At 35.8% G+C, this 15,339-nt stretch overlaps 1 protein-coding gene across 1 annotated transcript; it reads left to right on the top strand.

The window, feature by feature from the left end:
- Window positions 1-171: 171 nt before the first annotated feature.
- On the top strand, window positions 172-14,099 carry LOC140229230 (COP9 signalosome complex subunit 4-like). Its single transcript, XM_072309503.1, has 10 exons — window positions 172-251; window positions 791-870; window positions 1,449-1,600; window positions 2,565-2,668; window positions 5,277-5,430; window positions 6,050-6,200; window positions 7,990-8,160; window positions 9,312-9,427; window positions 11,137-11,221; window positions 12,002-14,099. The coding sequence occupies exons 1-10, from the start codon at window positions 178-180 to the stop codon at window positions 12,130-12,132; spliced, it is 1,218 nt and encodes a 405-aa protein (XP_072165604.1). The 5' UTR covers window positions 172-177; the 3' UTR covers window positions 12,133-14,099.
- Window positions 14,100-15,339: the final 1,240 nt, after the last annotated feature.

Genomic DNA, 15,339 nt, shown 5'->3' with positions numbered 1-15,339 from the left:
CGAAAGAAATAGAAAATAGTTATTTTTTGTAATTTGAAATTAAGTTTCAAACAAAATTCTCACATTATATAATATAAAATGTTTCGAAATATTAATTTCATTCGATTTCTTTCAGTTTGTAGGGGAAAATGATTTTATATCTGACCAATTTTTCCCAGAATTACAGACTCGTTCAAGATGGCAGCTTCCATGAAGCAACAATTATCAGCTCTTCTTACTGCCGGTGGTGCTCCTAAAGATCTTACTGACAAGTACGTCATGATTTATAATCTTTTGTAAGGCAGAGTGTATAAATCTAAGGATTTTGAGTATATTAAGTCATTTTGTCCTTTTGTTTAGTGATACTACGAGATTGTATTTGATATATCACTTCTATGAAGGCGTTTTAGCTAGTCCCATCAATGTAAATATTTGTTGTAATCTAATATAATATTGCTGATACATGTGTACATTGCATCTTTTTACATTAATCATTGACAAGATGTTCACGGTTTTAGTAGGAAGAAAATGACAGCATGTGCTTGGTTTCCTCCCTGTAAAGTTACTATCTGTGTCTCTTTTTATACCAGGACTTAAATTGTAATGGCAAGTTGTTCAGTTCCCCACTTTCACACAAAGTAGTAAAATTGTACTCTGACTCGGAAGAGTTCCGAAGAGAAGATATCTCGATAGAGAAGAGAAACAACCTTGCTATTCAGTAAATTATTTATTACCTAGGGTCTATAGGATGCGATTGACTGTCATGTAGTCATGATGACTTTTGACTTTGTATGACTGTTCACTTTTGCAGGTACAGAAAAATTTTGCATGATATTCTACAGCTGGCAGAAGATGACCTGGTCAATGGATTGCAGTTTTTCATTGAAACAAGTGAGGCAGCTTTTTTTTTTTTTTTTTTTTTTTTTTTTTTTTTTTTTTTTAATAAAGGCAGTAGGGTTTATCATTCGTACAAAAATGAATTTGCATTGAACTTATGTAATTTGTTTTTCTGTGCTCATGTAAGCATAGTACAGATTAGAATGAACAACACAGGATTAATAAATGAAAGTTGATGGTGTTTCTTTTCTCTGAACCACCTCTTAGAAATTCAAACATAGGCCGTCTATGTGTAAATCCATTTAGTAATGGCATTTATGGAATATTCTTTTTTATGTGTATATTATCAATTATTGAGATTTATACTGATCCTTATCAGGGGAGGGGGTGCAGTCACTGCTGCTGGTACTTATTTTGTTATCTCTCTTCTTTTGTAAGTTTTCATTTTCCTTGAACACATGTATGTTTAGTGCATGATGAAATCATGTCTTCTCTGTGAAATCATATTATAGTCAGAGGGCATAACAGGTTTAAGTCACTTTTCTGTCATGACTCCTTCTATCATCCACTCTTACTAATTCCAGTGGCGGAGTCACAGTGTATTAGTATGCATTTTGTTTTCTATTGACCAGTGGTGAAGGAGAGCGTGAGTTTGGTGATTTCCAGACAACTCCTACTGGAGGTATGCAACCAGCTCCCTGAGCTCCCAGATCCAGTGTCACAGAGAGTGTCACATTTCCTCTTGGAGAAGGTCCATCCTCGGGCAGTGTCTTTTGAAGAACAGGTGACTTTACGTTTCTTGATGTGCAGGTACAGTTTCACGCTAGGTTTTAGAGCTCGGCAGACAGGGCATGCACATGAAGAAAATATTCTAATAAATCGATTGAAAGGTATAAAAAAGTAGGTAAATTATGTTTTATTTGTATACCAGTTCTTAAACTACAATTTAAGATAAGAATCCATAACATACAAGTAGAATATAGAGTTTTAGGGGTATCTTTCAACTACTTCACAGGGAGAGGGTACATGCAGACATGCTCAGACAAGATAGTCAGCTGTGAAAGAGTGCACCAACAGTGAACTAACTTGCATTTGTAGAGATATCAATAGATAATCAACAGATATGTCACCCTATATTTCAAGCCTTGAGTCAAATAATTTCAGCACTCCATTCACAAGAAATCTGGATTGAATCTGATCACAGGAACTTTTAGTATACCAATTCTCAAGAAATGTCAATTCAGTCAGACTTTTCCTTCTTTGGTCATGTGTTAAAGGTACTAGCCCACATTTGCAAACCCATGAAAATCAAAACTGCATAAAACAGGTCCAATATGACTTCAAGTACAAGTTATAACAGTAACATACCTCACTTGTTGCTCTTTGTCTATACCATTCGATAAAAGAGAGAAAATCATCGTTTTAAAATCAATTTTCAAACCGGGTCAACCCGACCCAAAATCAAATTACGAGCGCGGGCTAGCTACGCACATTAACTTACACATGTATCGCATGCATGTAGTACATGCGTGGACCGGAGCTAGCGAGCGTTTTTATACGCATGCATACGGTGCATTTTCATTTATTTTTATGAAAGTAATGGACTAATTGGAACGAAATTTTGCACAGGTGTTACTGCAATCATACCCAAACTCCATGCTAACTATGAGACCAATTGCTGCAGGTTTACAAAAGTGGGCTAATACCTTTAAGATGTGTTTGCATCTATGCCATTTCCTTCATGTCAGATGGGAACAGTGCGACAACACTTATCTTCAATTTATGAAAAGGAGCAGAACTGGAGGGAGGCTGCCAGAATTCTTGTAGGAATTCCTCTTGAGACAGGCCAGAAGTAAGTTTCTGTTGTGTCAAGTCAAATCATACAACAAAGTGTCACTTAGCCTATCAGGTATTGGGCATTTTGTAGATATATCTACATAATCATGCACACACACATTCATGTAGATAGAATGATAGGTACGTGGATATTTGGATAGATAGATAAATAGATAGATAGATAGATAGATAGATAGATAGACAGACAGACAGATAGAAAGATTGAAAAAAAATAGATTGAGAAATAGATAGAGACTTAAAGAGATGTATCTTGTAGATAGAGGAAAAGATATGTACATAAATAAAGATATGTAAATATTTAATCAAATAGTTTGGTAGTTATCTTGATGGATAATTTGTACAGAGAGAGAGAGAGAGAGAGAGAGGCTGGTAAATTAGCGAGAGAAGGGGGGATACAACAATCAATCTGAAGCAGCCAAATGTTCAGTTTTACGGGATTTGATGTGAGACTTTAACTGCAAATGTATTGAAATTGTAATTTCATATTTGAAAATTATATGGGGTATTAACCTCTTATGATATGAAAAATGCATACATATATGTATACAATATATATGACCTCACATAAGTCAACATTGCATGAGTCAAGAGATCACTTAACCCTAAAAAGACGGGGGGGGGGGGGGGGGGGGGGGGCATGATGCCCCCCCCCCCTGGATATTTTGCAATAACTTCCAGAATTTATAAGATCTCACCGTGACACTTCATGACTTTTTTTCTTTAGAGTCTTACACATCTTTTGATACCTAATTTGCACATAAACCTGCAGTGGTTATGGTGTTAGGTAACATTTTTACGATTACATGTCAGTCAAAAATGGCTTATTTGTATGTGTTTACGTATGTGTAGAATAAATGAGGTTTTACAAGATTCTAATGTGTTTCTTTTGTTTTGCGTGCACAGTCTCTTTTTTAGCTATTAAAATCTGACCTGAAGTTGAAATTAATTGTTCTGAATATATGAAACCATAATACAATAGAAAACATAAGAAATAAAAACAATAATTAACATAAGAAATACCAAGATACTCGAGCTTGGTATGTACACTCATCAAAAAAAGAAAGTAAACGCTTTTTCAAGTTCAGATTTCTCATAGAATATTTGGCTGAAAGCTCATGTATTATGTACCATGTTGAAGGTAATTTAATTGGCTATCAACCTGGTAGATCATCAAAAATGGAAATTTTACGCAAAACTGAACAATTTGCCATTCATGCGTATATGCTCTTCCATATAACAATAAGAACAAACAACAAATTTCACACAAAAAGAAACATAAATTAAGTTGCAAAAATAAACATTTGATCTCTATGATATCTTCAAAGACCAAAAGATCAATGAAGACTAAAAATAAAGGGGAAAAATAAAGCATCGTATGTCAAATATAAATTGAAATGAAATGAGAAAAGAAGTAATAATTAACAAAAATGGTAGAAATTTGAGCTTTTTTTCAAATTTGGAAATTGTAAATAATGTTTGGTTCTTGAAATTGTCACATGGATTCTAAAATCACTAGATTGAAAGAAACAGATAAAGAAATTCTGCTCATTTAACCATCTTTATGCTTATTATTCCCTATGTCATTTGAAGTTTGACTTGACAGAAAATTTTTGTTTTTCCCCTTTAGTTTCCCACTTTGTTTTCTTAGAGGTTATGAAGAGATAAAGAGAACAAAAACTTATTTTTCCTATTTCATTCATGTCTGTCATTGTGTTAAACTGGTCTTTTTTTTTTGTCAATGTTATCGTGAAGGGCATTTGCAAATGAAAGAGAATGTGTCAATTTTTTGCAATTTTTAATTTTGTGCCTTGGAGGACAAAAATGACTGTGCTTACTCATGCGTAAAGTTTTCTTTCTAATTAACCTATTAGCTTAATAGGCAATTAAATTACCTTTAATATGGTATATAATACATTGATTTTCATAAAAATATTCTATGAAAAATATGACCTCGAAAAATTTTTTACTTTCTTTTTTTTGCTGAGTGTATAAAGAGTATAATTGTCTAATTACAAAACCTCCAAAATAACCCAGTCTTTTTAGGGTTAAGTCAAAGGAAAAAATGAGTCCCAATTTTTTTTTTTTCTAATTACTTCTCATGAAACTCTCTGTGTTAGGAAAATTGATATCAACAAGTCGACAAATCACTGGTGTTAACATGATTTCTTGGTCCCAAGTGGAGGAATCCAATGTTAATTGCCCCGTGTGAGTCAACAAACTTGTATTTTTTGCTTCTGTAGGACTAACTAGTAACAGAAGGCATAGCAACATGTTACATGTAGATACTCAAGAGTTTTTGTGTGATCGTATCAATATAAATGCAAATGTGTCTGTGCGTAATGCTCCTTGACTCACACTGCAAGATCAGCCATTTCTGACTCTTCTGAAACCTGCTGTCAAATTGGAGTGTGGGGAATAATTAGAAGAAGAAAAAAAAAATCTTGCTCCTTCATCTGTGATGATGATGACTTAATGTATCATGTGACATGCTTATCAACTTAGATGAGGTTTATGTGTGTTTACTTAGATATGTTTGTGTGTTTACCATTGTGAAGACTAGTTACTGTTCTGCAACATCCATGCTTACTCACATGCTTATCCAGGCAGTACCCTGTCGACTACAAACTCGAGACATACCTCAAAATAGCAAGACTGTACCTTGAGGATGATGACCCAGTTGAAGCTGAGGTCTACATCAAGAGAGCCTCCATGCTGCAAGCAGAGTCCAAGAATGAGCAGCTTCACATACTCTATAAGGTCAGTCTAACCAACACTGTATTGAACTTTGAACTCTACCCATAACTGTGTATGTCATCCTAAGGCAAAATGAATGCCTTATCGATAATAGATATTTGCCTTTCCAATGTTGCTACATTTATAAGTACATTTATTATGCTCATTAGGTAATTATTTAACTTTTAGCAGTCAGTTCAGATGAGTTTAACAATTTGTATGTTTTTACGCTTGCTTGGATTTGTAATGATTGTTGAATTTCATATTTGTTTGGTTGTTGTTTTTTTTTACCTTTATTCATTTATGTATGTGTGTAATATACAAACTTGTTGAAAATAGCGTCACTGCTGACTGCAAGCTTTTAATTCCTATCGAAATAAATAGAACAGGTAAACCAATATTATAATCTGTATGGAATAATGAAATGCCATTTGACTCAAGAAGAAATGATGACTCATCAGATTAATACCGTGCCTAAAGGTTATTTTACTTGTTGCACATAAGAGTTTGCACAAAAGTTGAGTTACTTATTTGCATTCAGTTACATGTGGAATGAGTACATTTTGTGTAGCATTTAATTGTGTGTGTTTGTGTGTGTTTAAATGTTGCCATTTTCATTTTTCATTTTCCTTTGGAACTGAAGGTATGCTATGCACGTATGCTGGACTACAAAAGGAAGTTCATAGAGGCAGCCCAGCGTTATAACGAGCTGTCTTACCGAACCATCATAGCCGGGGAGGAGAGGATGGAATCCCTCAGACATGCCCTGCACTGCACCATCTTGGCTTCAGCTGGTAAGTCATCAACAGTGCTGCCCCTTACAATGATAGTAATATTCATCATCAGTGATAATCATTGTCATCATTTACCTCCTTCCTTTTTTCTTTTTATACCCCCGCCAAACGAAGTTTGAAGGGGGTATATAGGAATCAGCGGACGGTCGGGCGGTCGGGCGGTCGGTCGGGCGGTCGGTCGGGCGGTCGGTCGGGCGGTCGGGCGGTCGGTCCGTTGCAAATCTTGCGTCGCGAACTACTTCCTCAGTTTTCAACCGATTCCCATAAAACTTGGCACAGATGTGTGCCTTGGGTTGTAGATGTGCAAGACGTATTTTTTGACAGTACCCAAAAGTACATTGCCATGGTAACGGCATATTATGGGCAAAAATGGGTACAAATCTTGCGTCGCGAACTCCTCCCACAGTTTTTGATCAATTTTTATGAAATTAGGTACAGATGTTCATCTGAATATGTTAATGTGCAAGACACATATTTCCGCAGTGGCAAAAAGTGCGTTGCCATGGTAACGGCATGTTATTGGTAAAATATAGGGCAAAATGCTTCATGGCAAAACTGCTTCATCAGTGTTCTTCCAATTCTCATGGAATTCATATTGAATGTTTGTCTTAGGATATAGGTCAGCATGACACATTTCTTGACAGTGACAAAAAGTATGTTGCCATGGTAACAGCTCACATATTATGAGCCAAAATGATGGAAAATTTTGTGTTGCAAACTACTTCCTCAGTTTTTGCCCAAGTTCCATGAAACTTGGTACAGATGTGTGCCTTTGGTTGTAGATGTGCAAGATGCATTTTTCGACAGTACCCGAAAGAACGTTGCCATGGTAACGGCATATTAATGGCAGAAGATCAAGGAAAGATCTTGCGGATTTAACTACTTCCTCAGTTTTTTGACCAAAGCTTATGAAATGTTGTTTTGACCAAAGCTTATGAAATGTTGTTTGGCGGGGGTATAACCAGTCGCTGTAGCGACATTTCTAGTTTTCTTTGATATGATTCATTAATGCATCTGAACGACATCCTGCTATATGTCCTGTTTTTATCCTTGGTGTATGTCTGCATTTTTTTTTTTTAAAGGGAGGGAACAGATTACCCTCTTATGACAATATATGACAGATATCAAGAGGACATAAAAATCTTTACAGGTGACATATACAAGCAAGTAAGAGTCCTTTCTTCCACTCATTTATTTAGAACACTGCCATTCTCATATCCATTACACAAGCAAACCCATTTCCCTCTTATTTCTTTTTTTTTTTTTGGGGGGGGGGGGAGAGGGGAAGGAACACTATGATGGCTGCTTGGCAAGGAGAAAGGAATTAAAGTTATTAAATACAATAGCATCAATTCATGTCACAGACTAGGGATTTATGAAAAATGCAAATGGTGTCAAATTTTTTAAAATCAAGTCCTGGAATGATCACCAGGTTAACAGTGGTTCAAGTATCTTGACATGTGTTTACTGCAGGATAAGATGTTCCTGCCCTGAGACCTTGGTAAACTATGCCTTTGGGATTGGAATCATTAGCTCATACACTGCATTGAGAATACTGCAAATTATGTGAAAAATTCTTGTGACTACGTCATCGCCAACATGTCTGTGCATGCAATCTCTGATTTGAAAATCACTACAATCTTTCATTGACCAGAATTAAAATACACTGATGTTTTTCCTGGGTCAATTCTGAAGTAGTATATAGGTGATGGGAAACTCATACCATAGAAATAACAAAGTTAAAGAAATGCAATGCAAAATGACTTCGGTATAAAACTTTGTGATGCAGGTCAGCAGAGATCAAGGATGCTTGCCACATTGTTCAAGGATGAGAGATGCCAGCAGCTCCCATCCTATGGGATTCTGGAGAAGATGTACCTGGACCGCATCATCAGGGGCAACCAGCTCCAGGAGTTTGCCTCTGTCTTACAGGAGCACCAGAAGGCTACTACAGCTGATGGTATGCTATATTCAAAGAATACCAAAGTGATGATGTCACAGTCTTTAGAAAGCTACAAGAGCTGATGGTATGCTATGGTCAAAGAGTACAATAGAGTACCAAAGTGATGATGTCACAGTCTTTTGTTACAGCGTAGGTTGGGACCAGGTGCGAGCATAAACACTCAGGCCAGATGAGGTTGTTTAGAACCAGTTACCATGGTGATGAATGGCTGTGACATCACACTTTGGGACTCTCTGGATTGGTGGTACTGCTGGTTTGTGAGGAGGAAATGCGGTGATTACCGGTATATGCAAGATGACAGTGTATGATGCAAGTGTGTATAAAAGAAATAGGATAATGCGAAAGAAGAGTGAAGAAGAGTAAGCCTGAAACAGAAAATTATTTTGAATGAAATTGGTCTCATGACCAAGCCCAGTAGAGATATTCATTGCGAGGTTTGTTAGGTGTTGTTTTAACATTCATGATGTCCAAACTTTCATGTTATTTATGTAACCTTTTTTATCTTTTCAAACTGGTCTGTTTTGATGTCATTTCATGTGATGTGATTAGTGTAAGCTGAAAGGATGAGATATTTTGATGATAAGGAACATTGTTTAGATGAAATTGATGTGATTTGATAGTTGCTGCAAGACTGAATATGTGTTTACATGTATCTGTTCATTGTCTGAATACATACTGTGGTATTGCTGTAATTATATGTGGTGATGCCATGTAGCACTGATATGATATGATTTGATGATGATTTCACACACGTTCAGGCTGCATTGCACTGGTGAAGAAATATTGATGGATTATGATGTAACAATGGATGGAAAGTGATATCACGGGGAGATTAGTCGGTTTGGCGAGAGAGTTTTTCTCCGGCTTTTAATCTATGACCAGTAGAATCAGTAGGATGTTAAGCATTGCATCCAGCCCTTTGAGTTAAATCCCTTCTGCTATATATCTGACGAAATCCATATGGATTTCTTTACAAATTGCCTTACTTTCTTAGTCATGTAGGTGCAGAATGCTATAACTGGAATATCATGTAATTCTTACAAGTGATTCCACCATTATGTAATGCCCAGAACATGTGTAGAGACTTTGAATGTGCAGAATTTCTTAATGATTATTTCTCACTGACATATTATTTTCTTTCTCATCAGGGTCAAGTATACTTGACAGAGCTGTGATTGAACACAACCTTCTCTCAGCTAGCAAGTTATACAACAACATCACATTTGCAGAACTCGGCTCTTTACTTGAGATTCCTCCGCCAAAGGTATGCATTCTATTTTTTCAAGTAGGCAGAATGCTCTAAGGATGTATGATTTTTTATGCCTCCGCAACGAAGTGGCTGGAGGCATTATGTTTTCGGGTCGTCCGTCCGTCCGTACGTCCGTCCGTCCCGTTTTGTTTTTGTCGATATCTCAAGAACCGTGTGGTGGTTTTACATCAAACTTGGTATGAGGGTATATCCTTGGGGGATGATACTTTGTGTGGATTTTAGGGTCACAGGGTCAAAGGTCAAAGGTCACAGGTTATTTTGTGAAAAAAACATTGAAATTTCATGTTTTTCTCCATATCTTGCAAATGGTTCAAGGTATTCTCATGGAACTTAGTATATATGCTTGTACCGATGGGCAGTGATTATCTAGGGAAGTTGGGGGTCATGGGTCAAAGGTCAGGGGGTCAAAGGTCAAGGTCAACTCCTCAAAATATCACTACTTTTCTTAAAATGCAATATGCCTGAAGGTTTTTTGGTTTTTTTTTTAACTTGATGTATGGCATGTATTACCCAATATATATTTTTGGGGAAGTTTCTTGCCAAAAGGTCAAAGGTCAAAAGGTAAAAGGTCAAGTGAAAGTGCTAAATTGCACTTTTTCCTCCATATCTCGAAAGTAACTCAAGGTATCATCATGAAACTTACATATTTATGCATGTTTAACCTAACAGTGATTCTCTTTGGAACTGTGAGGTCAAAGGTCAAAGGCCAGGTTTAGATAATGCTATTTTCCCATTTGATACTGAAATTATACTTTTTCTCAATACCTTGAAAATTACTCAATGCATAAACTTATAAAAGGGTCCATAGTCAAGTAAAAATCATCAGTTCCCCAAAAATCTGCACTCTGACATTTTAATCATTCATCCAATTGAACCTAGTTCTAGGAAAGTGAACATTCAGCACATTTGTGTCAAACCTGTCATTTTATTATTTTGCCAATTATGTTAAACTGTCATCACACATTGTCAAGACATTGTACTATAGACCTATTAGGAGAACCATGCATTATGGCGGAGGCATATCAGTAGCCGTAGCGATATATCTAGTTTTTTAATGCATGGGAATGAATAAAACCTGATAACAAACCCTATATGGGCACTCTTTCAATGACTGCAAAGTATATAATGATAATGATAATAGTTGATAATTGTAAAGGGCCTTTTCCTCTGGATACAAAGCACTGTGAGATGTCATCCGTATCCCTGGTCACCGTAGGAGATAAAATATGTGCAAATTATGAGGCAGGGACAGTGCAAGTCCAGTGCATGCATAGGGATTTCAGAATATGTAGGTCTTCAAATTTTGATTGAAGTAATCTAGTGTTGGTGATGCTTTCAGAGGATGATACAGAATATGTACTTTATTTTCTATGTATTGTTCTGACAGTAAAGTACAGAATTTGATTACTCTTTGTCAAGCCTAGATACCAGGATCAAAGGATTAGTTCTGAAAATTTCTATAATTGCTGACACCTTTCATAAGATTTTGGAATAACTTGAGCACTGTGAAATATTTTTTGCTAGGGTTAATCAACATTGTGGTGAATGTGAAAATAACATTTGATCTCTGCAGTGCTGGTGTTTTCGTTCCAACCTTTGTAGCACAATTTCTATTAGAAATGAGGTACACTCAGGGCTGACATTTCTTAGTAATTTGCTGGATGTTCTTTTGTTTTTTTCTTTTCTGTTCTTTTATTTGTCAGGCTGAGAAAATTGCCTCCCAGATGATCTCAGAAGGCAGGATGAATGGCTATATAGATCAGATTGATGGCATTGTTCACTTTGAGTGTAAGTCTGCTTCCTATAATAGTATACTCATTGTAATGAATACTGTTGGAACAAAATCTCATTATAACAAAGTGTTTCATTAGTTTCAAAGTTTGAAATGTGTGTGTTTTTCATTGAATTTTTTTCCCCACCCTCACGTAACAAAATTTCATTAGAGCAAACAAATTTCTTAATCCCAAACAGTTTGTCGTAACCACACTTTACTCAGGTAGAGACCTTGTTAGATGTACTATTGTTTCAGACACATATGTCACTGTTTGAGTATCACTAGTTGAATTGACTTTTTTTTTTAATACCGGTACTCATCTTTATCAAATACACGTGTGTCATGTGTGATAGAAAAGATTTGCTTAAATAATGTCCATTTGCCAAGTTTGCTTGTATTTCAGCTCACAAGTAGGCATAGATGTAACATCAATTTTACTGTTTTCCATAGTTTTCTCAGGTCTTTCATAAACATTTTAGAAAATATGAGAGAATTTCAGTAGTAAAAATCTGTTTGTGTTTCTCTGTGTCAGCTGGAACATTGAGCATTTCACTGAAAAATACCCAGCGATTTTCACCATCATTGCCCATTACGTCATGTTGTGAAAACTTGCTCATTGACTTAGTCTTTTCTCTTACTTGCCAGAATAGACTTTCCTATGATCGTTAAAACACCTTTGGTGCATCTTACAATCTCTTTCATGTAATGTTTTACTTTTTGTGATTCTTTTTTTTTTTCTATTGATATTGTAAGTTATGTATTAGTAAACAGACTCATTGTACTTTCCCTACCAGCAACGGATGTCTTGCCCCAGTGGGACAAGCAGATCCAGAGCCTGTGTTTCCAGGTCAACAACATCATTGAGAAGATTGTCCAGACTGCTCCAGAGTGGACCACATCCATGTCTGAGAACCAGATGCAGTGAACCGCGAGGAGCTTACAGAGCAGGAGAGATATCTCCACCTTTAATCTTCATATAACAAATCCATCAGCACAGAACTAATGTGTACTGTAAAAGTGGATATTTCCATGTGAGTATTTCGTGTTTTGTTTCAGTTTTTTGACCTCTACCAGGTAAGATGAATTTCACATGTTTATAATTCCCTGAAAACAAGATGTTAAATACTTGAACATTTATGGTGAGCAAAAATATTTGCATGGCTTTATTTTCACAATAGTTTGTGGTAGAGCGAAATGTGCAGAAATTCCCGTACCTTGAAAATTTCCACTTATACAGTAATCTGAATCTAGCTTGTGTTGATGGTGTACAAATTCAAGTTGTGTTTAGTGCAGCCTGAAGCAATGTAGATTTGCAAACTAGACATTGGTCTGCAATGGTGACTAGTTATGGATGAGATCTCATGATTAAAGGCCATCCACAGACATAGCTGCAGCAGACATAATACACTTGTATTGTTATCAGGTACAGGAATATTTCATTTATCGACATGAAGCATTTTAGTGCTCCTAGTTATTTATACATTTTCAATAACCAGAGGCAAACTACAAAACAGCTTTCTCACCCTATAAAGTTATTGCCATGGATTCAAGTTTCAATTCCTGTGCTATTCCATTAGTCAGTGGAAGATTACCAAGCAGTCCAGTTGTACCAATTCACATTGACAAATTATGCATGTTTGCTTAATTTTAGTCCAAACAGTTATCACTTGCATTGTGAGGTGAATGGTGTACACTCGAATGGTTATTTCTGAAAGATATTGCAAATTTTAATAAACATATTAGATGTCTGTATTGATAAAGTGGAAATGCTAAGCCATTTTGTCCAATCTAGAATTATCTGTGTCACATTCAACAAAATCTTAAGTTGTAAATCTTAACCTTTTCTTGATAAAGATAGCAAAGTATTTTCAAAGAACAATTTCATTTATACAGCCGTAATTGTCCATCTACATGTGACATGAACAAAGCTCTAAATGCTTTTACAGAAATACCCTGTAGAATGATTTGGAGTACGTTCACTGAAATTTGTGGCCAATCTTTCAGATCATTTCTATTGACATAAGTTGAGAAGAGACTGTCTATATACTGTAATCACTTTACTATGTGCATTTGAGTTCCCATCCCAAATACGCTGTTAAAGATTTCTCCTTTTTGTCATGGTTGTTTGTACCATTTATGTCAAAAGTTCATTGTCTTCAACCAGATACATGTACTGAACTTGGTAACAGGAACTCAAACAGAAAAATTGACATTGTGAAACACATGGCTTGGTCAGAACAATACGATATACCAAGATGCAATTTGTACCATTTCTGTGATTGAGTATGTTAGACTCTTAAGCACTTGGTATAGAAATGGCTGTGAGAATAACTAACGTGCTATGAAGGCTATGAAGTCTGTGGCTTTGTTAAAGATGCTATCTCATGTCACACAAGCTGAAAAATAATTATTGCCGACATGTGATGTATGTATTATGTATATGTAAATTGATGAGTAAAGTTTCTTTCAGAGAAATGTAATTTGCAGTCTGTAGTACTTTACTTGAGCACATAAGGGTATGTAAATGGTGAAATCCCACTGGGTTGGACTACAGATTGTCATAAGTAATCATAGATGCACAGTTGAATGTAAATAATTGCGTGCACCATTAGGTTGCTAACATTAGGTTACCAACAAAAAAAAAAAGAGGCAAATACCACCAAAATATGTCATAAATTGCATTGTATATAATATGTATCTTGCCATCCATTCCATTACCTGTACATTACTGTAAACAAATTTCCAATGAAACTTCATTGCACAACAATTTTAAGTCAATCTTTAAATACAGTCAACCTTGCATAAGTCGATTTCACATAAGTCGAATAATCACCTAACTCGAAGGTCTTTTCAAGTCCTCTTCTCTTTATATTCTATTGATTTTAATCCCTCATCATAAGTTGAATTTTCTCTAAGTTGAAGCTATTTCTTCAGTCAAAATGAATTCGACTTGGGCAAAGTTGACTGTATTTAGACTGAAGAAATGGCTTCGACTTTGACTTAGGAGGGATTAAAATCAGTAGAATATAAAGAGAAGAGGACTGAAAAGAACCTTCGACTTATGCATGGTAAGCAAGGTTGATTGTACATGTACATTTGTATTATCAGATTTCTATTCAGACACACAAACTAACAAATGCACTCATGCCCTTGGACACACTAGCACTCACACAGTCATTTTGAATGATGTAAATATGTGTATGATGAGATGGAAGAGAAAGAGAAGACTAAAAGATTTGAATACGAAGTAGAGAATGTAAAAGCATTATATACATTACAGTATATCAATAAAGTACTCAGTAAAACACAATAGTGGTGGAACCCCAGTCCATCTAACTTTTAGTAAACAAATTATTTTGGAAAAGCTTTCATTGCAAGTTCAGTCGATATGGTCATGCTAAGACTAATACTGTAATTCGTTATGCTATTGAACATGTTCAAACTATAATTCTACAATTCCATGAGGCACACTTGGTATGATACAATTGGCTTGTATGATAGGTGGACACCTGACTCCACTGAAACAATATCAACACAATGCTAAACAAAGAAAGACATACAAAATCAGTGATTTTGTATGAACGCTTTGGAAAAAGCAAGGTACTTTTCAGGGGCAGATCCAGGAATTCTGTAAAGGGGAGGCACCTTTACAAAATAAAAGGGTGCGCACGCCCCCTCCCCCCCTACACACATTTTTTTCTTTTGTATTTCTTCTGTTTTAACGAAAAATAAAGAGGGGGCTGATGCGTCCCTCTCTGGATCCGCCACTGCTTTTAATCTATAGAACATTTATGCAATGAGACAGAAGACAAACAACTTGTCATGGTTGACAGAAGACAAACAACAGTCATGGTTGTTTAGTTGTACTGCACTTGGGAGATATAAAAGAATAAAAAATAAACACCTAGTTTACGATGTTGTGTACATACCAACCCAACAAATCATACAGAAATAAAGCCAAATATTTAGCAGCGATAGCAACTCTGGAAAAAAGACAAACTTTTGAAAATGTGTGACAGTACTGCACACACGAATACAATTTTGTTTAACTACAGTATATTGTATACGAAGGCTGTGAAATTCTATATTTGAACACACACACACAAAACACTACTCTTTGAATACGTATAAA

This window comes from Diadema setosum, chromosome 5, assembly GCF_964275005.1.
Source record: "Diadema setosum chromosome 5, eeDiaSeto1, whole genome shotgun sequence".
Lineage (NCBI taxonomy): Eukaryota > Metazoa > Echinodermata > Echinoidea > Diadematoida > Diadematidae > Diadema > Diadema setosum.
Note: the sequence above shows the minus strand (reverse complement) of the source record. Positions and strands in the feature narration are given on the sequence as shown.